Raw genomic sequence first — 22,471 nt, forward strand, 5'->3', positions numbered from 1 at the left:
AATATCTGGCTGTCTCCAAGGGCTGGGCAGTGTCGGGGCAAGGAGCACTTCCATCCCATTTCAGTTCTCCTTTGGAACAGACTGTAAACTGTGATCACCGCTGGGAAGCTGCTGGCAGGTATTAGCCAACTTGAAACGCAGTAGAAGCTCATACTTATTTTTAACAGTGATTGCAGCTGAAGTAAAATTCAAACTTCATTCCAGTCACTGCAAAGCCAATACAGAGCCTCGTCTGTCTGCAGGGGGAAACATCACCTCTTCACTCTTTCCACAAAGAAACCAAACAGAGCAAAGTCCAGGTCTCCTGTGGGTGACTATTAGCTCAAGTGCAGTCAGAGGAAACCTCACCCTGGGAGCCCAGGAGAGGTATGGGTCAGGATCCCTGGAAATTTTGTTGTAACAAACCCTTACATGGCTTGGTACAGAAGTAAGGACCAGCAGGAATGATTTCACTTCCCAGCAGTACACAATATAAGCATCATCAGGAGACTGGAGAGAATGCTGTGACTCTCGATCAAGGGTCTGAGATGTTTGGCTTTGAGTCTAAGCCGAGGAAGAAGAAACTGTGCATTTGGCATGAGGAAACGGTCAGACAACAGGGAGAAGTGTACCAACTGCCTTCTCTGTAAATAAACAGCAGCCTCAGAGCCAGGACCCCACAGAGCCTACAGGATCAGGAGAAGCATGCATGCCCTGTGCATTCGCCTAGGAGGTCAGACAGAACCAAGGACTCAGGAGGATGGGAGTTCACGTTATAATGCTGATGAACTAAGACTCAGAAGGTTTAGGTTCAACTCTCAAATTCAGCTGTGAGCTTTGTGTGTGACCCTGAGAAAAATTATCTCTGTTCCTTTGTACTTCAGATTAGTTTCTATTAAACTATCCTTACCATCAAAGAAAAAGCTGTCACTGCATTTTTGGGCAGTATTTAGCACAAACTGGCACAATTTTAGGGACACCTGGGACACCCCAGGAGAGTACTGCAGCTACTGAAAGCGAACAAGAAATGCAAGAGAGTCTGAATGTCATTTTCATGGTGAAACTTAGCTAATGGTTAATCAGAGGTTTGAAATAGGTGACATTAAAAAACTCAAATCAGATAAAGCAGACTTAAGAAGTTCAATGTAAATATTTTTCATAATCTTGAACTCTGAGCCACCTGCAACTTGTACACTTCATTCATCCAAGCATGCCAACCTATTCTGAAACGCTTGGAACGGTACAAATTCTTAAACTGCATCGCCCCTCTTTTTCCCACCAGAAAGTGTTCAGCAAGTTGTGGTTCTTCCCATTCTTAACAAATGTTTGTTTGCTCACATGGCAGACACCAACCAACATGTTCATTTATTTAGCTTTTTACTTTGTGTTGTTTCAACATACAGCTTTAAAAATCACTAACTCGCACTATTACTTGAACATTGAACAAGGCTGCAAGCCTGTGTGAGAATCAACTGAAACATCCCTCTAAATGCTGAGCAACATCCTAGCTCAGCAACAGTCTTCTGGGACAGTCCTTACAGTAAATATATTACTAGGAGGTCAATGGGAAAGTGAAAGTTTCTGATGCTGCTTCTTTTTCATTTTCCTGTGTTGGAACAGGGCAAAGCCAGAGTGCTTCTGCTAGCATTACTCAAACCAGTCTTAACACAGAAAACCCCCAAACAGGTTTCTTGTTCATCCATTTGCAGGTTTCCCACACATTTCTGATACAAGGGGCTATTACAAACCTGCCAGGTCTCCCTATTACACAAAGCAATACTTTTATGTCCTGTGGAAAGGACAATTAGAAGTGAGATGGAAGCTGAAAATATACTTTCATATATTTTATCCATAATGTGATTTTGGTTCTAGCTTTAGCATTGTGGTGTTTTATTTTTATTTCAGATAAATACTTGGAATCCTGTTATTCTACACCCTAGGGTAAATGGTTTGGACGGAGTCAGGAGATATATTTCAGCTGAGAGCTCTGCACAGGAAAGGCTTTTAGGTCCCTTGCACTTACAAGCATGCTGAATTAAGCAAGGAAAGCTTTGGCAGGATGGTCTGGAGCACACTCAGGAATAATGTTTAGTCAGAAAACAGCTTGACACTCTGAAACAGAGTGAGCATGAAGAACATTAATTCAAAAACACAGAAAGGGAGATAACAGCCAAGAAAAGAATGATGGCAGATCAAGGAGCCAGGAGTCTCTCCTCTCCTTTTTCATATCATCTGAACTTGGCCAGGACAAAATCTAGCCCTGTTTAAGTAGAAGCAATGCCTTCTGTCTTATTTGGATCTGCAGAAATCTACACCACAGCCTGCCCAATCAAGATGATCTCCCACTCTCTGATAGACTGGTGGAAATGGCATCAGTTGCAAACAGCTGTTATTAATAACAGCAAAGGATGAACTGGTGGCTCATCTTGAATTCTGCCTGTACTTTATCATATGATGATGTGAGGAAACTAAGATTGTCAGGTGCTGTAACTGCTGCTTTCAAATTAGTCTTTCCAATGTGCCATCAGAAAGCAGTACTTCTTACCCAGCCCTCTTTCAGCCTCTCCTTGCTCTTGCAATGCAGAGCTGCTACACAACTCGATAGCCAGTTCTGTGCACAGCTGGAATAAGATGACTGCGGTGTAAGGTCAGCAAGAGATGAGAGAGATGGACTGCAAGGGAGGACAAGCTACAAAATAACACAAGTTAGCTTCAAAGGAATTCCTTGACAATATTATCTTATTCTGGAATTCCTCCAGAAAGAATCTCTCCTCAAGATTTCAAAAGATGGCTGCAACCACACTTGCATTATTTTTTTCCTATTCTTTTACAGCCCTTTCAGGTATATCAAGCAAGTTTTCTAACATAAGCACAACATATAAAATGCCAACATGTATCTCCCTTTTCCCCTTGATTTCTGGCTTGCATAAACATGTATTATACATCTTTCTACCAACATTAATTGCAATACTGCCTCAAGTTATAAAAATAACTGTAGCTGTATAGTTAATGTGCTACGTTCTCATTGGGTAGGTAGAATTCAGATCAAGGATACTTTTCAATCAAAGAAAAGAGCATGTTCTTTTTTATGTGAAGACCACCAAAAAAATGTGCTTGGCACTACCTGCAAGCGTGAGAGTGTTATTAAGAAAGTGGAGATGAAAATTAACATAAAAGAAAGAAGTGACTGTAGAAAAACATAAAAATAAAGTAAATGGGAATAAAAAGAGACGTGACCAGATAAAAGGGAAGCAGGCAAGACAAACAAATATGATTAAGAACCAGAGGAGACACTCTGTCAGTGCGCATGGGGAATGAGACCTACACGATGCAAAACAAGCTCACTGCAGCCTCTAAATGCTTTCCCATTGCCTTTTAGTCTGGAGAGTGATCCAGAAGAGCACAGAATTCAGGGGAAACCCTCTCACTTTGCTATCTCATATACCAGTCTGTGTGGTAAGCTACCCATGAGATGCCAAATTAAGAGGCAGCCTAATAAATTTCCTTTTTGCTACGCAGCTTTTGAAAACACAGTCTGCCTCAGCTAGGGTGCAGAGTCAATACAAAGCCATTGTTATGGCCACCTACTAGAGTGAAAGGGTTTCAAGTGAAAAAGTACGAGAGCATTATTGAAGATAGGATGGCTATAGCGCTCTTTGCCTGTATTAGACAGGGATGGTTTATAAACTCTTGAGGTCTGTAACAGAAAGATTACAAAGTCTGATTTTCTTGTTTTGGAACGGAGACATCCTTACCTTGCAGATACATTTCTTCTCCTTCTGTGAACATTTGGTTGCACCTGCTGCATCGTGCACAGCTTGGGTGATAATGCTTGTCACCGGCCTAAACAAAAACAACAAAGGGAAATGAGGGACAAATGCATTGCACTGCTTTGTGAGCACTCATCATTTGCTGACAAACGATTGCCATTTCTCTTCTAGTTCACCTGTTACAGTTAAATATTGCCCTCACCATTCAAAAACAGCGATGAGAATGCAAGATCTGCCATACTGCTTCAGTTAGAGGTCTATTTAGTCCAGTACCCTGTCCTCAACGGAGACCAGCAGCGACTACTTGGGGTAAAAGGTTGTAAGAAATAAGAAAATACAGAACAGCCTTTTCTCTTCTTCACACCTTCCCATTCAAGTAATCAGTGGTTTAAGAACTTCCTGGCTAGAGGCTACATCACAATCTATCTGTTCTCCATAATTTGCCCAACACTGTTTTAAATCTCCATCCAAGTCCAAGGCAATGAATGTCACACTGCAGTGAGATATTTGTATTACTGTCACTGCCTATAAATTTTCTGTTAAATCAACTGGCACTTGTATTTGCAGTAAAAGCAAAGAACATCAGTTACCAATTTATAACAATATACAATCTCTTCTTTCCTGTTTCTCTTCTACCCACGCTGACAAATCTAAAATAGGTTCTCAAATTAAATTCCATGTGAACACAGTAGACAGAAAAATTTAGATGAAAAGAAGTAGTAGTATGTACTAATTTACCAAATACTTCCAGAGCCTTAGAACTGCAGGATGAAGGAACAGTGGCCAAAGCTGTGTCACTGTAATGTAAATATATGGATCCTAAATTTGAGTAGCTTCCCATGGTTCTGCAAGTCTCGTTGATTTGTGATTGACCTTTGATATACGCATTCTATTTATTTTCTATATACTACTGAATAGATATACACTATACACAATACGTGCATTATAGCATATTCATGTAAAGAAAATAGGCTTTAACATTATTTTAGATAGCATTAAGGTTCTGTTTATTCTGGTAATTTCAAGATTTATACAGGAATCAAGTCTTTAGCAACACTGAGCTTCAGCTTCCCAGTCTACGAAGGTTAAATTAACATTTAATGAACTTCATAAAATATTTCTGAGAAACACTACTAAGGAAAACCATCACAGAAATGTATTCCTCATGACCAGTCCTGAGAATAAAATGACATAATCACCTCTTCTGTGAAGCTTATGAATGAAGTCTGGAGGCTCAGTAGCCAGGATTCATGGATCATGGGCTACGTAGGGCAGCTGGATGTGTATATTCTGCAGAGGACACGTCCCAGGTAACATAAATGAAAGTACAAGCTGTATTATGTGTTATAACAATACAAAAACCTTTAATAATAGCTGATAATGAGACCAAATTTTTCATAGATCACCTTTTCAGGCTCAGCAGCTATCAATTTTTAGCCTTCTTCCACCATACTGTTCTCTTAAATGACTTCAACTTGAACATACAAATCCTCCTTAGCTGATGAAGCCGGACTGCAATGCCATTTTAAAAGCCACCGTATACTGTTTACGGAGGACTTTGAAGGCTCCCTTAAATGTGGGGGTAATAACGCTGTGCGATAGTCTAGAACAAGAAAGGTGGCAGAACATGGCCATTGCATTACACACTGTGTCCATCAAGCTTAAAAAAATCCTCTTGCACTTCAAAAGGTGAACTAAAAAGCTAGGAGGTAGGGAGGTATTTGAAGCACCAGTTGAACACAATGCACTGAGCTCCTGTACAACCCCTTTTCACCCAGCTGATGCTCCAACCTCTTCACAATGTGCACAACACCCATTTGCCTTCACTTTATCAAGATGCCTTTGGGGAGCTCCTGAAGCCAAAACTGTACTGTTGCTCATAGGTGTCAAGGAAAGCAATGGTGGGTATTGCAAGAATTACTCCAACCTGGGAGCTACAAACACAGCTGCACACAAGCTGACACAACGTGCCCCAGAAATCCAGTATAAAAGTACCTGCATCAAGCACACATCCAGCTTTAACCCCACAGCAACAGTACTTCAAAAGCCAAGGATTATATTTTCTGAGTCCACCCCACTCTGTCCTCACTTCCCGCAAGACTAACTTTTATTCTCTGAGTGCTTGTAGAGATCTAGTCTGATTAAATAAATGTTTTCCTCTTTGGTAAACGTGAGAGCTTGAGATTTCCTATTACTCATGCCTTCAGTTCTGTCCTTCCTTCCAGAATAACAGCGAACAAGAGCCAGAGAGAACAATAACAAGAATCCCGCTAGGAGAGCTCACATGCCAGTGGGTCTGGTAGAGGAAGAACTAATTACCAACACACATTTTCTGCTGGCCAAAGGACACAATTAAGTGCATATTTGTTGCATTACATTTGCACAGCTGCACTCATTCTCCATTCAAAGCCATCTTAGCATTCACCTGACAAACAGCTATTAAACGTGTAGAAAGCTTTACTTTTCTAATACTATCTAAATACTACAAAAAATGCTGTGCAGTTGAAAGAGTACATTTAAGAGTAAAAGTGTGCCATTCCCCCCCTCCCCTTCTTTTCCTTCTTTGTAAAATTTTTATGAACAGGTATAATAGGCCCATTTGATAGACAAACCTAATCAAATATTTAGTTCTGCCATGACTCTGAGGAGAATGACCTGATTTCTTATAGTCTCTTAAGGAGTAAGGAGCAGAAGAGAGAATAACTTGGACTCATCTTTTAAACCCCTTAAGGAATGTTGTGAATTGTTAAACAGGAACTGTGGCAGTAGCCTATCATTTTCCAGTGAAGCTTTATTTTAATTACTTGCAGAGGTCAGAGAACCTTCAACCCTGTTTGATGTTCAGCATAACATCAAATTCCATTGTTTCCTTCTCTGCAGGCTTCTGTGAGCTCACAAGTGGCTGGAACAGCAGAAACACTATGAAGACCAAAATCTGCCTCTAATAACATCCTGACCCAAACTGTCCACTCATTTTTCCCAGGCTTTTTATCTGTTTAGCAAGTCACTACAAATATCTATGCTTAGATACAGAAGTGCAGCTTACCTGGCTTCTAAAGGACTTCAACATCTACCATAATTACTACAAAAGGAAGGAAAGTGTAAAGTGATTCAAATGCTGAAAAAATTCTCAGCTGATAAATCCTTGTTTGATATGTATCTTTAAAACTAGGACCTTCTAAAGCTGTTTTTAACACTACTGTCATAACATCTCAATAGAAACAGCTCTCGGCAGTCTGTCCTTCTATTCAACCTGAGACAGGATGGAGCAGTGGGAAGCTGAGCTCACACTGGGAGTTCCCAAGCTGATGGGGCTACAAGACAGAAGACTGGGGGAAAGTGGGAAATGGAGCGTGAGGCCATGACTGTAAATCTGAATGACAACATGCAGGCAAGAGACATGGAAGACCCTTGGAGCCATCCACTGATTGCGATGCTGTCTTGGGTAAGCCAAAACTGCATCTGCCCTGCTGCTATGAACACTTGCACAGTTGATTCATGCCCACTTTCTGATTTTTATACAAAAAGTACTTCCCAGCATTCCAACAGTGACTGCCAATGTCATGCTAGCATATTCCTTAACAGATGGACTGTAATATTGTAACTGATCAGTATTAATTCCATCAGCATACAGTATTGTTATACCCATTAGTTGCTGTTAATAGCAATGCAATTATTAGCTGTGTGTAATATAATTTTTCCTTATAGCAAAGATTTGAGTAATGATTCAGGCTAAAACCCCAGTTGTGCAATTGCTCTGTTGGCATGAAGAAACAGTCCTCATGGCGGCTGAATATCAACTGGACTTACTTCAGTAATAAACTAGTAGTTGCTTGTGACTGCAGTGTCAGCTCTGCTTTCAGTTCTTACTTTCCCGCAACATCCAATGTTGAGCAAGTTGCACACAGGTGAGAAGCTTAACTACTAACTATGTTCTTTATGGCAGCTATTCATTCTGACTTTGCGGGACAAATCCACCTACTGCTATACACCGAACCAAAGTTAAGAACTCCGTATTATTTAAACAGTTAACAGCAGGAGGTCGTACAAAGAAGGTAATTCCACTCTAAAAAGGTAATTCCAGCTAAGAAGTGTACCCACAGTAGCCCAAAGTGGCCAGTTAGAATACTGTGAGCTGTACAGAGGAGCAAAGCAACAGCAAACACATCTTTACTACCTATTGCCAGCATTTCAACATCATCTCTGTTAGGATCCTGGGTTACACTTATGCACAGAGAAACCTAATTCCAGTGACTGAACATGTGGTTAATCAGAAACAATCTAGAGGAATGCACTAGATTTTATTGTTTCATTCTAATACAGATCTGTTAATTCACTGCCTTCATTACCCTTATTTTAGGTGCACCAGGGCAAAATCCAGTATCCACAATTTAATTTTCTTATAAACCTTGTTTATTGCAGAGATGTTTTTTTTAGCTTCTCAACAGCAAGTATTTGGCAAGGCCTGATACAAAACCCTCCTCTATTTCTTAACAATGCTGGAACAGGTCCAGCTCATAAGTATAGGTGTGGACCTTCTACGTCATCTGTAATATTTAGGCTTCACAAAGCATTAGAGAACTAAGTATTTCTTCATCTTGTATGCATTTTGTCCAGCACAGATGTTTTGACAAGAAAAGATACTTCATCTAAAGGACCTGATTAGATGCATGTTCATATTGCTCGATTAGTTTGGAATCAGAATCAATCAGCAAAGCTACTTTACAATATCTTCACACAGTGCCAAGGGCATTTTCAAACAGCCTAATACTGGCATAACTATAACTTTGTCTCACCCAGCCAGCAAAAGTTCTCTACTGACTACTGAGAGTGTTGTGTAGGTCTGCTGAGCTGTGCAGTTGAGAGACCAGTCTCTCTGCAGCAAGGTGAGAAAGCCACTTTAGCCACAGCTGTTAGCCTGCTGAAAGCAAAGCAAAGCTCTTAGTTCGGTTTGCTGCTGAGTGTTAATTACAAGGCACACGTCAAGGGACAGCATGAAGTCTTGTGAATTATGTTCCGGATGCATATGATATGCAATCTTCCATGACACCAGAAATCTCCCACTTTCCGAGTAATCTAGGTCACGTTTTCTTTTGTCTGGTGATAACAGGACCACTGAGTTATCAGGAATATATGAGTTCAAGAATGAAAGACAACCATCTTTGTCCTTTTAGCTTTCTGCATGAAGTGACTGTTAGTCCCTTGGCCTGTCCCTCTAGGTGAACTTCCAACAACACAGCTCGACGTATATGGATTAGCAGATCACGTTAACTGAAGCAGTATTTGCAGTGCCGCAATGGTATCTCCAAAACAATGGGAAGTATCTTGGAACACTGAGATATTACTAATTTATTTAATGAGAAACAACTTAGTAGAACTATAGCTGACTTCAGCCTGCTGAGATTTAGCTAGAAAAGTCAGTAACAAACCTTCTTTTTATCTTAAAAAAACCACAAAATAATTATTTCATAAATCAGAAAGTCTTGCACCTGACAGCAGGTAATAAATACGAGACCTCATCCTAACATAAAAAGATTATTTGCATTCCCCAAATCAGCAATTATCTCCATTCTGATCATGATTTGATTGCATGTATAGACCGACAGAAATAAAGAGCAGTGTCATATACACATATATATGTGTGTGTGCATGTGGAATTTTAAAGGAAGATACATATTACTAGTTCTTAAAGTAACCATAAAAGGATAAACCCAGGAATGTTTAAGACAACCTACTGAACATCCCAAATTATCTACTCTAAATTACAAACAAGAAAGTAATCATGGTCCATATGTTCAATGCACAGAAAAAAAATCTTAATTGAGTTACTATTAAATAAAAGAAAATAATCATCAATGGCTAAGTCACTAAGTTAGAAATAAAGACAACTGATAAGAAAGCTAGAAACAAAGAAATAACTATGGGCAATATGTTTAAAGACATATTTAAAAGAGTCTATTTAAAACATGATTAAAAAAATCATGATCAGGCAAAGATCCCTTGTGCGCTGTGGATAAAAAATGATGAAAGATGACACAGAAAAGGCAGGAGTATTCGCAAAGTGTATCTTTCTTTATGGTCTGTATTTGACAATGCTGAAAGACATATTTTTCCTGTTTGATACTATCTATTGAACAAGATTTTTTTTTAATAGTGTTTGCCATGAATCAACGTTTACAAATTAGAAGACTTGAATAATTTGTACTCAAGAGTCTTAAGAAAACTACAGCTAGGCAGCTCTCTGGCAGATGGACGTGTTAGCAGGGGAGGCTCAGCTGAGCCAGATAACTCAGAGATCACTTCCTCCTACCCACAGCATGAGGTACCTCTACTACTGGCCAGGACAAGAATATAAAACCTTTCCTGGTAAATCTGCTGATGACTCAAAGACAATGCTAATTTAAGCTATCTAAACCAAGCAAGTATCTTTTAATAATCTAACATAATATGCCTGCAAATCAAGAAAGCAGGGCCCTGTGAGACTGTGGCAACAGCAACTGAAAGAGGCGGTTTGAGAACATCATTAATAATCTCCCAGAAGAATGCTCTCAAGGTAGCTGAAAGGCCTGGCTCTTCTGATCATTTAATGTATAAAAAGAATACAAAGGAAAAGCAGAAAAAAGGTTTTGCTTTTGACTAAAGATACTGCAACACCATCATTATAACACTGATGAGTGTGTACATGTGGAGTTACAGAAGAGACTTCAGTGGAGAACCATTAAAATAACACGAATCTTCAGCTGTGAGTCAAATAATTATTCAGAGAGAGGCTTCAGCGATGACTAGATCACAACGGATAGGTGATTAAAAGCAAAGAAAAGAGATAACAGCAGGAAGGAGCATGAGCTTTTCAATTCAATTGGAAAAACTATGACAACATCAAAAAGCTGAAGTTTGACAAATTTAACTTCAAAATAAGGTGAAGTTTCTAAAAAGTAAAGGTAATTTAAGCAGCAAGAGGGAAAATTTTTGGCCTTACAATCGCTCTGGAGTCTGCCAGGACAAAGCAGGATAATCTCCCTAAGGATAAGCTTTCTGTGTTGGTTTCTGTGGAAAAGCTCTATGATTTTGAAAAGAGATGGGCAAGCAAGATGATTTTAGCCACTCCTCTGACCTTAAAATCCATTCCAATGGGCTCTACATAGAGAAAAGCTTTTACACATGCATCAGGATCCTCCTAAGCAGCACAGGTCTGGACCAAACCAGCAGAATAGTTAGAGTCTAAGGTTACACTGGAAAAATTTCCAGTAGAGCTGAATCAGTTGACTGAGACCCATCTAAGCCAAGCAGCAAAATTCCTGGTATAGCAGGGGTTTTGCTGTTAGAAGGGAGCTTTTGTTGATGTGGCTTGTGGTTCAGAGAGACAGCTCAAGTGCAGCACCAGGTTCTGGGGTTGAGTGTGCTGACCCAGCGAGTCCAGCAGTATGATAGGGCTCTCTAGTATGGGGAAGGTTGAAAAAACAGGTCAATGTAGCAGTAGGCAAAACTCACGTTAACTCTTCAGTGGGCAAGTGCAAACCACTTTCTAACTGATGAAGCAAGCGCGAGTTTGAGAGATGAAGAAACTCACCTTGGATCAAAATTCATGCTTGCAGCAGAGCCAAGCAGAGAACTCAAACTCTCAGACTCCCAGCCCTGCTGGACCTCCATGTAGCACACCACAAGACCTAAATAATTGCAGCTGATCTCCTTGTTAATCTAACACAAAACTGACTTTCCAGTTTTGTGTCAGAAGGCTGTTTCAGGAACCATGCAACCTTTGGCATGCGATTTAGCAAAGCCTGCTCTCCATTCCGATGTGTGCATTCAGTTCAGAGGGAGTGTCCCAAGAACAAAAGAGAAATAAAAGTTGTGAGGGCCAAAGGAGGGAGGAAAAGAAACTAAGCATGAAGGCAGACCCAGGACATCCGTAGAATATAACCAGAAAATATAAAACAAAGGTAGTCCGTAAGAAACTAAGCAGACATGAAGGACTCTCTTTATGCTAATTTGTACCTGGGAGACTCATAGATTGTTCTAATAGGAAAACATGTTAGGTGAATGGAGCAGAGAGTATTTTTTCTTTTAGTACCTAGAGCCTGCTCTTGTAGCAAACTGATCCTAAAAGTCGCTGTCATTATGACTATTCTGATCGGCAAATGCTTTAAAAAGCCTAAAGAATGGGTTTTGTCCTTGATGAACTCCAATGCTACTCAGTACCTTTCACAGTTTCTTCCAGAAAGAGGTAACAACAAGCAACAGATGACAATCTAGGGGAGGGACAGATTTTCTTCAAATATTTTTCTCCATAACCACATTGCTCTTGACTCCAGTCACCCATATATAATTATGAGCCTGGATGTGACTACATCCAGACATTTCTCAGGAATCCTCATTTTGTAATTCTGGCCAAAGTGTTTATGCTACACTATTTTAAAATGGAAATATCAAAGAACATCAGGGTAACCAGTGGACAGTTAGTGCAGAGAAATAGTTGTCTCTTTTTCAAATAGACTAACTTTGAATAAATGTCAGCCCACAAATACGCACTCTGCTAAAAGCTGAGCCTTTCATTTTTGGCAGAAGTCCATTTTTTGTCCTATTTGTCAGTTTTCTCATTGCTGATAAATGTGATTTCCAATTACAGATGCAAAACTATGCAAGTATACTTTTGAATTCTCACTGGCATGAACACTCCGTAAGAGTATGTTTGTCAGAGCCAAGATACAGGAATTTTGCTTCCCACCTTGTTTTCTTCAGCTCTGTATAAAATCAACATTTCTAGTTAGCATGGGAAAACTATTCCAACAAAATAACCATGATATAACATATTACTATGGTGATGAACAGGAAAGAGGTGATGGACATAAAGGAGAAAGGGATACCTAACATAATTTGCTACTATTCAGTTTTCAACAGAGTACAGGGTCTCCATGATTGTTGCCTCAGCAGCAGTAGTTCAAGGGTGCTGCAGAGATAAGTCTGGATAAAGTCTTTTACTGCATCAGTTCTTACCCTCCTCATTGCTAGGAAAAAAACATTTTCCAGCCAACATGCAACTACTTTACAGAATTCAAAGCAACAGCAGATTGATCTGTATGGATAACAAATCTTTTTCTCCAAATCCTACATGTAAAAGTCAATTCTTAACATTTTAACTCATATTCAAATGATTTATAATGCTCATTCCAGAGACCTCTGTAAACCACAAAACATCCTAAGCTAGTTTCACAGACAGTTTCAATGCCAGAGTATCCGTGTTGCTGGTGATGAAAAGGTGCTTCTCTTCCTGTGTCCTATTTTCCCCTCTTACAAAGAAAAAGGCTTGTCATAAATGTCATACACACCAGATATCTATCCAAAGAACTATTAGACCTGTATAATTTTTTACTGTAGTATGAGCATGTAATTAAAATCTACCCATTTTGTGCTCCAGGTGGCCATTTCAAACAGATAATCACCCACAAAATACTCATGTGTATCCTATTTCTTCATCTGTAAAGCACCTGCTTAGTAAAGACAGGTGCTAGTTCTGTGGATTTCAAAGTGCTTACAGATTCCAGACATATCCTTTGGTTCTGTTTCTCTTTTCTTCCCCCTGCCCCCTGGAAAGTACCCTGACAAAGCAGACAAAAGAGGGGACTGAGTCCTCCCTGAGTGAGCAGTGAGCACAATACCAGGATGGAGCCTATTACAAACAGGTGACAGCTACAGGCTTGCCCCAACAGGCTGGTCTCCACTTCTCCAGTTTCAAACCTGTCATTGCTGCATTCCTCCCAATAACTACTTTTTACAGGGGACATGTCTACATTCTATCCTGCTCTTTCTAGAAGCCAGTAGCAAACTCTCCAGTGAAAGCAGGACTTAAAAATGAAAGAGCACAATCCTGCAAAGAAATATTTCACCACTTTACCCATTCTTTGTGGTGATCTCAGTCTGTGAGAAACAAAAAGTGGCTGAAATAATTTTATATTGCTACAGAGTGCATTCTCACCCCTATCCCTACAGCCCAATCGACGGTAAGACTGTGACACTGGAGGAACGTTTGTTTTCAGTGAAAGTATTTTGGTGCAGGGATCATTATTAATTTTGTATCTCTGACATGGATGATTGTGAGCAGGTAGCACTAGCACAATGCAAAGGTTTAAAAGATGAACAGAAGCAGCAATATGAGCTACAAAATAAAAATAGAGTATTATGTTTTCCCTAAAGCAGGCTGTTCCGAGAGGAGAACAAGACGTGCTCTGCAGTGACAACCATGCCACTGAATTCTTAATACAGCTACGTACCAAGTAAAATAAAGTCACTCAGGTAAGTTGCTCTTCTACTAAAAGCTGGTACATATTATGTGCACCTTTACAACATGAAAAACCTACTTTTTTGAAGTATCTGTTGTGTGTTACTGGAACACATGCAATGCCTGCGTATCACAAAGGCTGCTGTTGGTGGCAGGTATACTAATATAAATGCCTCTACTGAAATGTCATTATGTCATTTTGAATTATTTTGATCAGCTTGCTAGAGTTTTTCAGTAATATTAAGTGCAAGAAACACACTAGAGAACATTTAACTAAGAAAAGGTAGAAGCTGAAGATGCTGTGCTAGGAAATAGAGATCCTAATCAGCAACACGACTCACAAAAGCAATTTCTACAGATAAGCCATGGTTTTATAAGCACCCGCAGGATTTCACAAATCCCTTTGTGGCAATAAGGAAGCTTTTATTGGTTATTTTTTCAAATTACTTGTTACAACTCGCTTCTTATTCACCACCCCTACATTCTCTTAACATTCCTCCCCTTCCTATTGATGTTCAAATTGACTGAAGGATGGTTTCCAAACCACTGCTGAGAAGTTGACACCTTGATTATGCTGCCACAGCAACTGAACTTCTGTTGGGGCTCTGTCAACTTCAGATACTCTTTTGTCAGCTTTATATAGCAAGTCTTTCCCAACTACAGATACCCCTCTTGCCAAATTCAATCTTCTGATATGGGGGTGGGGGTGGAATCCCCAAAATGCTGTTAGAAAGGTTTTTACTTGAAGCAATTGATGTTATTTTTCTGGAAGTATAGTTATTCTAGATTTTTGACCACGTGCATAGTGTGGTGTTCTAGGCAATTACAGCAGCATATTTTTCATCAGGGAAGGGTAGTCCAAATTAAGTTAAATCTACATTACTACTCTGCTACCTAGACAACCTTTCTGAACCATCTACCCATATCCGAGTTATTATTAAACTTTTCACTTCCCCATTTTTAGGCAAACAAACCCACATTAGGGGGAAAAAAACCAATCAGTATTCTACATTCACTGATAAAACATGTTTCTCAGCCAACAGTCAGTGAGACTGGAAACAAACTTTAACCTTATTTCTATGCAACAAATCTCCAGAAGTGATCAAGAGAGCCAACAAATTGTATCAAGAATGATCTGAGATAAAGAATTGCATTGCTCCTCCATACATCAGCAAGCAGTTGCAATCAGAAACAGCCCAAGCCCCATGCCATTCTCCTCTCTTACTGGCAGTTTAAAAACAAAAAAGGGAGAGTTATCTGCTCTCCCTTTATCTAAACCGCATAACTACACACAGCCTTTTAAAAAAATCCTTCTGGTGCACAGAACAACATTACAAGTACCCTGTTTTGATACCACTGGTAAGCTATTCAGTCACATCGCAAAGCTGTACCACCTTCTCCCTGCCAAAAGAAAGCCATGACCCCTTCCAGTTCAGATCTAGTTTCACAGGAAGGGGCTTACCTTCTGCTAATCTTCAGTGTAAATCCATTCCCTCCTCAGCCTGGCGGGCAGACTCCCTGCACCTCCGTTCAGACTGGGAGCACTACCAGAAGCAATGTGCAGATGGCTTGTGTTCTCACAGAAGCAGCTCACAGGGAAGTGCTGTAACTACACCCAGCCCTGAGTCTCACTCCTCCTCTGCTCGCACTCACGCGCTCTCCTGCACACACCCACCAAAACACCAAATAATCCTCCCTGCACATCAAACCCACTCCAGCAGTAACTCAGCCAACCTATTCTGAAAAAGGGGGGGAAACACCAGCCCAGGCAGGGACAGGACCGTTTCTCATCACTTGTGTGTCACTATTTGATGTTGCTACAACTCAGAACGTTTTTCTCTTGGGGAGAGGTGTCTGTGGAATATGAGATTAGTGCTGCCTTTCTCTAGAATTTATTAAATATTATTTCCACAGCTATCAAAGAATTTATACAGCCTCTTGAGTGATAGTCTAGTTTTGTCAGAAACAATTACACTGAGATTGTATTCTAGTCCAGTTCAGATAGATGCAGGCAGAGTGCTGGGGCCACCGCTCACACTGCTGCTACACGTATCCCTTTATCCTATTTGCACGTTCGGGGTGAGATCACGCTTCAGACACAGCCTATGAACATTGGATGAGTTTACAGCGGGCCCTGTGCACTGACCACATCTGATGTCTCAACGGGTATTTTCCACAATCAAAAAGGCCCTGTGGTCTGCAGTATATACCTGTCTGACTACAAGGGCAAACGACCACAGCAGTGCTGCTGCTTTTTCTTACCATTTACCCGGGACATTCAGGCAACATGTTAATGTTTTCTCATTTACTGTAACAGCACTAAAATTAAACACACAAAGCAAATGACAGACCTAACAAAGCATGCACTAAGCTCCACTACTTCTCATTTGCTGTGTAGCCCTTCTCCCTGCATTTTTATGGTGTGTAAAGGTGACAGTGGTAACTGGGAGATACTGGTTGAGAGCAAAGTCTCTCCCGAGCCTGTAAGACGCCCAAACCAGCAGATGCCTAGTGCTATGAAAACAGAATGGTGATACATTGTTCAGGGATATTATTTTACCACAACTTTAATGACCACTTTTACCACCAAAACCAAACCCTTATGGATCCATCATACCACCAGTCTTTGTTCATTTCATTAATTGCTTCATTTATAAGCCTTTTAAAATTTTACAACACCTCAACCTGTATTACCAGTATAGGTTACATCATTAAAATCCAGTAAATGACACATTTTGTGATACTTGCTCCATAACTACTATGAAAACAGCCTTACTAAATACTTCATTCAGCAGAATAATACATGTTAGTCCTTCATTTAACATTTCTGAATGGAATTGAAATCAAACTCATTTGTTTTAAGAGATTCTCTGCATGGCTCCTCAACCTAGAAAGCACAGGACCAGATGCATGAAGGTACTGAAATACCAAACTAAACTCTGTACTGATCTTTGCAGAGAAGTGTGATGTTTTCACGTGAGCTATGAGCATAAATCTCCTTAAAATAAATTACTTAAACATGCAGACTACTGAGTTTCCCTGAAAGTCAATCAACTGAAGCATCTGAACACTAATACACTTACATGAGCAAAGTTGCTTACATGGATGTTGGCAGAAGGCACATCCCTGAACAACATAAACAGGCATTGTTTGAATAAATAATTTACAATTCATATATGAAACAGCAATGTTGTTCTGTCATCTATTTGTTATTTATTTCAAACAGACACATTCACATCTAAAGAACCAGTTCCTAGATCTAGCTCTGAAAACAATACTTGGAGAAACTTACGGGTTCTTTGGCCTCACATTCTTTGCCTCTTAAATATGGATACAGTTTCCTTAGACGATCACAGCAGCTTTCGCTGTTTGCTTGGATTCCCCTCCTCCTGCCCCCCCTTCCTGTTATTTATTTCTAACTTCAGAAGTCAAGGTGTCTCAGAATTGACTTCTTTCAGAGTCATGAATACTGGCACATTGAAGTGACACTATCTACAAGTACTAAACCTCCTTCACATTAAATGCTGCATCTTAAATTACTACTCCTCTTTAAAATCAGGCAAAGCTCACCATAAATTACAATATCAAAACCACATTTTAAACTTGACCTTGCAGGCTGAAGTCAAGGGAGCCTTCTGGTGCCCTGGCATTTCTCTTTTCAGGTCCATCTGTTAAAATGACGTTATGCCACTGCTTACAAGGTGGGGTGTAAGTTTCAATAGTGCACAGAAAACAAACACAGGGCAGGCAGCAGCCCATTAGAACAGGAACTTGAGTTACGCACAGCCAGGAGAAATCATACAATGGCTTTTTATTTGCAAATGAATATTAAGCAAGTACCATTATGAAAATAAATGCGTAGAGTAGCAAAACGGTTGAGGGATTTGATAGCAGATATATACATCTTTATCTCTAGACTGTGAGATCAAATCCCGTTCATATCAGCAAAAGCCAAAAAAAGTGAAAATCTTAAGACCTGAATCTTATTCTCAGGCTTTCTGTATGGCTTCATGCAAAATCTCCACCTGTTTCTGCCTGATGTTGTCTTTCTGCAGAACTAAAAAAATACTACTTAGAAGTTCTGTAAAACACTTCAGATAAGCAAGGATGAAATATATAGGTATTGGTGTGATCCACCATTCTCTGAAGTCAATGGAAAGCTTCTCATTGGAGAATAGTTACATTGTGTATGATAACCACATTAGACAAAAATTATGGAGGCTAGCATCTTTCAAATGGCTAAATATGTGCTGAATTTTACTTCGATTTCTGGAGTTATACATGTCTACATAGAAATTTACAGGATTAGGGTCAAATGGGCATCTTTCAATAGGCAAGCCTTGAAGCTATGAAAAAAATAGCTTAGTGAAAAACCTCACTCTTACTATGCTGTTACTGCCCAATAAAAATGTTTTTCATCAGAGTTAATGGAAAATTAGTAATTTTTTATAAATAAAGGTTCTTTTCTGCTGGAGAAACCCAAGGAAAAACACTCATCTCTATTGCCTTGACAACATTTCCTGAAATACTCAAGTATTAAAGTATCCAGTATGCTCAAGAAGTCGCAATATCTTATTTCATATTGGATACTTAATCACACTTACTGTGTTAGCGTGCACTCATCTATCATCTGCGATTATTTGTCACAGAAAGTTATGTCTCAGGTAATACATGAGAAATACCTGAGCCGACATAAATGCACGTGGTATTTTTCTTGCATATTTTCATGAGTATTGAAAGTTGTTAGATCTATGGCCTAGAAAAAAGAGCATTCTTCTGAGATATGCGAATATTGCACAATAAGTACTGCTTCTAGTAATGCATTTCTTAAACTCAGCAGAGGGATCACCTCTACGGAATAGCTGGAGGGAGTCCACCCTCTCAGGGCCTGAATCTTCAGGTTTTACTCAAACCCTGGACTTTCTGACAGGCTTTACTGATGGTGCCTACCAGGGGCATGGCATAGCTACTTCTGAGACAAGGACTCTGAGGACCACACCAGGAGCACCTGTCTCTCTCGCTGGCTACTCATTGTAGAGGACTGAAAGCCTGATTTTTCAGAGGTGCTGAGCCATATTGAGACAAAAATGAGCAGGAGCTGCAAGCCTGCAATGATGCAAAGAATCTCAATTTCTATTTAAATTGGAAAAAAAAAAAAAAACCAACCCAAAAACGTTTTACTAGAAAAAAAGATACCACCAGCCTCTGTGAACCCAAAGCTTGGCTTCACGCTTTCATCTCCCTTCAGTTTTTCTACAGACTGTCCCAGATGTAGTAAGAATAAGGAGAAAATAAAGCAGCACTACAGTGGCATGCTGTTAATGACTTCTGATTCATTAAAGGGAAGTGTTTGCAGACAATGTACTATATACTTCCCAGCAATCTCTTCCAATAATTTCTTTAGATGAATATGATGAAATAGTATACTCTGTTCTGACATAACAAATAATTTTATTGAAAAATAAAATGAAAAATACTGCTCAGTGTATTTACTACTACCTTTTATTAACAAAGACAAAATACAGTGTTTTGTTTTTTCCCCCCCCACAATGTTAGTAGGTATAACTTGGGCTGGTCAGTGATGCTATAACCTATACCTAGACAGTTCCTGTAATTCTGCTGCTTCACACCAAGAAGATGGTTTCCTTCCCAAGACATGCAGCAGGACAAGAGACAACCACATGATATACATCCTCAAAAATACCCAGATTTGCCAAGGAAATGTTGCCAAAGGAAACAAAGAGGGAAGACAATAATCCTCCCACGAGAATCTCAAGCTTCATCAGAATTAAAATTCCAGGTGCACTGAAAGGTTGCAGGTGATTTCCTGTACAGGATAAGGAGATTGTTAATTGTCCTGCCTCAAACAGTGCTGCAGCCCTCCCTGAACTGTGGCATCCTGTTCTGTGAATTATGTTCTGTGGCTGCTTCTGATACCTCATCTCCGTTATTACCAGAGGATTTATGTCATGCTCTGACCCCATCCTTAAGAGTACCTTTTCTGCCCAAAGCAGGCATACGTGCTGACACATGATTTTCTGATCCTAAGTTTTGACTTATTAGTTCCTTTAGTCTAATTTAGATGCATCAGTACTGCCCCTTTGGAACAGTGCATCTCTGACAGTATAAAAGGTTTCTAGGACAAGCCAAGAAACTAGTCCATGGTTCTGCTAAATTGCTCTGATTATTGAATGTTAGCTGCTCACCTGTATCTTCTAATATTTTGAAGCATCACTTAATGACAGAAACTGCTTGAATGTCTCCTCTGCATCTGCATTCCCAGGTGGTACCTACAGAACTCTATTCACAGACTATCCATGCCATCCAGAGGGAGCTTGACAGGTTTGAGTGGTGGGCCCAAGCAAATCTCAAAGTTCAACAAGGCCAGGTGCAATGTCTTGCACATGGCTTGGGACAATCCCCAGTATCCATACAGGCTGGGTGGAGAATGGATTGAGAACAGTCCTGAGAATAAGCACTTGTGGGCAGTGCTGGTGGATGAAAAGCTCAACATGGCTCGACAATGTTCACTTACAGCACCAAAAGCCAACCAAATCCTGGGCTGCAGCAAAAGAAACATGACCAACAGGTTAAGGGAGGTGATTCTTCCCCTCTACTCCACTCCTGCTAGTCCCCACCAGGACAGAGTACGGCATTCAGCGCTGCGGCTCCCAACATAAGAGGGACACGGACCTGCTGGAGCGAGTCCAGAGGAGGCCACAAAGATGATCAGAGGAATGGAGCTCCTCTCCTATGAAGACAGGCTGGGAGAGTTGGGGTTGTTCAGCTTGGAGAGGAGAAGGTTCTGGGAAGGCCTTACAGCAGCCTCCCACTACCTAAAGGGGACTACAGGAAAGCTGGAGAGGGACTTTTTACAAGGGCATGTAGTGATAGGACAAGGAGGAATGGCTTTAAACAGAGAGAGGACAGATTTAGATTAGGTATTAGGAAGAAACTCTTCACTATGAGTGTGATGAGACATTGGACAGGCTGCCCAGAGCAGCTGTGGATGCCCCATCCCTGGCAGTGTTCAAGGCCAGGTTGGACGGGGCTTGGAGCAACCTGGTCTAGTGGCAGGTGTCCCTGCCCATGGCAGTGGGGTTGGAAATAGATGATCTTTAAGGTCCCTTCCAACCCAAACCATTCTGTGATTTGTTCTATAATTCTATTCAGACTGTCAATACATACTGTAATGCAGTTAAGCCAATGTCTGAACGGCCTCCCTGACGTCACAGTACACATTTTTACAGTGAAAGTTTCAGCCTTCAAGAATTGCACTGTATGTGTAATTCAACTTCTACAGGCTTTAGAGGAGTTTGGTCTTAGTTACATATTGAGAACTGCTGCTGCCCTCTACTGTATTATTATGAGTTATGCCTCTGATAATCAATGAGAGCCACAAATATTCAAGCAAAATTTCTAGTCTCACCCAGAACTCAACATGCTTAATATTTCCATGTATTGATAAGATCATTCAAAAGGTCTGTTTCTAATTCATCAGCATATTCTGATTCTGCAGGGGCTAAGTGAAATGGAAAAATCTTTGGGTTTGTAATCTCATTTTGACTCTTAGAAGAGGTGGATTCTTGCAAGAGGTTGGTCATATTTCATTGCTTCACCAAAACGTTGTCTCTTCTGATAATAAATAGCTACCAGGAGAGTAAGAAACCAACCCTGGGACCAAATTGCTGCATCAAGGTTCTGCCTGGGACACAATGTCTCTGATAATGTAAGCTAAAGTTCAGGTTATGATGGACACCTAAATCCTAGGTCAATCGACTGAATCTTTCCTTAGTCTCAATTTATTCGGTTCTGAAAGGATACAGCTGATGATCCTCTCAGCAAGCTAGGTTTCTTTCTCACTGATGCAAGGAAGAGTAACATGAGTGTAAGCTTGCTATATTCACTTCCATCACACAGAAGGCTCCAAATAGGAATAGCTTATTTCTTCCCAGCTCTCCACAGGCTCCAATTACCTTCCCTTTTATAATTTTCATCTCCATGTCTCTGAACAGGCTGCATTGCTTGTATCATGTCATCTAAAATAAGTTTAGAATTATTTTATGCTTCCCAAACTCACTTCTCTCCTGCAGTGCTTCCTGCACTGGAATGCAACTATGGGGTCACCAATACATAGTACTAAAATGAAAAACTCATCAGTAGACGGGAATAGATAAGCAGACGGTAGCAGACCACTAGATTAAAGCCAGAGACACAGCCTTCCTACTCAAAGAAAAACTCAGATTGTTCTAATTATCTATGCAGGCTTCCAAAGGAATTAGACACACATTGCAAAGGAGGCAGATTCAAGAACCTGGCTAATTAAAAAATTGTACTTCCTTCCAACAGATGCAGTGACAAATGCACGGCGTGTCCACACGCGTTCAGAGTCCCTCATTTGGTGGCTACCAGCCTGGTTAATATTCCAAATATTGGACTAGAGAAA

At 40.3% G+C, this 22,471-nt stretch overlaps 1 protein-coding gene across 16 annotated transcripts in view; it reads right to left on the reverse strand.

Moving 5' to 3' along the window:
• The window catches only part of ABLIM1 (actin binding LIM protein 1), a 208,402-nt gene that overhangs the window by 53,082 nt on the left and 132,849 nt on the right, over nucleotides 1–22,471 (reverse strand). For all 16 annotated transcript variants that reach the window (XM_037399100.1, XM_037399095.1, XM_037399101.1 and 13 more), the window contains exon 7: nucleotides 3,735–3,822. In XM_037399100.1, coding sequence (XP_037254997.1) covers nucleotides 3,735–3,822 — 88 coding nt within the window. The remainder of the gene's footprint in view (nucleotides 1–3,734; nucleotides 3,823–22,471) is intronic.

This window comes from Falco rusticolus, chromosome 9 (assembly GCF_015220075.1).
Source record: "Falco rusticolus isolate bFalRus1 chromosome 9, bFalRus1.pri, whole genome shotgun sequence".
In the NCBI taxonomy this organism is placed as follows: Eukaryota; Metazoa; Chordata; class Aves; order Falconiformes; family Falconidae; genus Falco; species Falco rusticolus.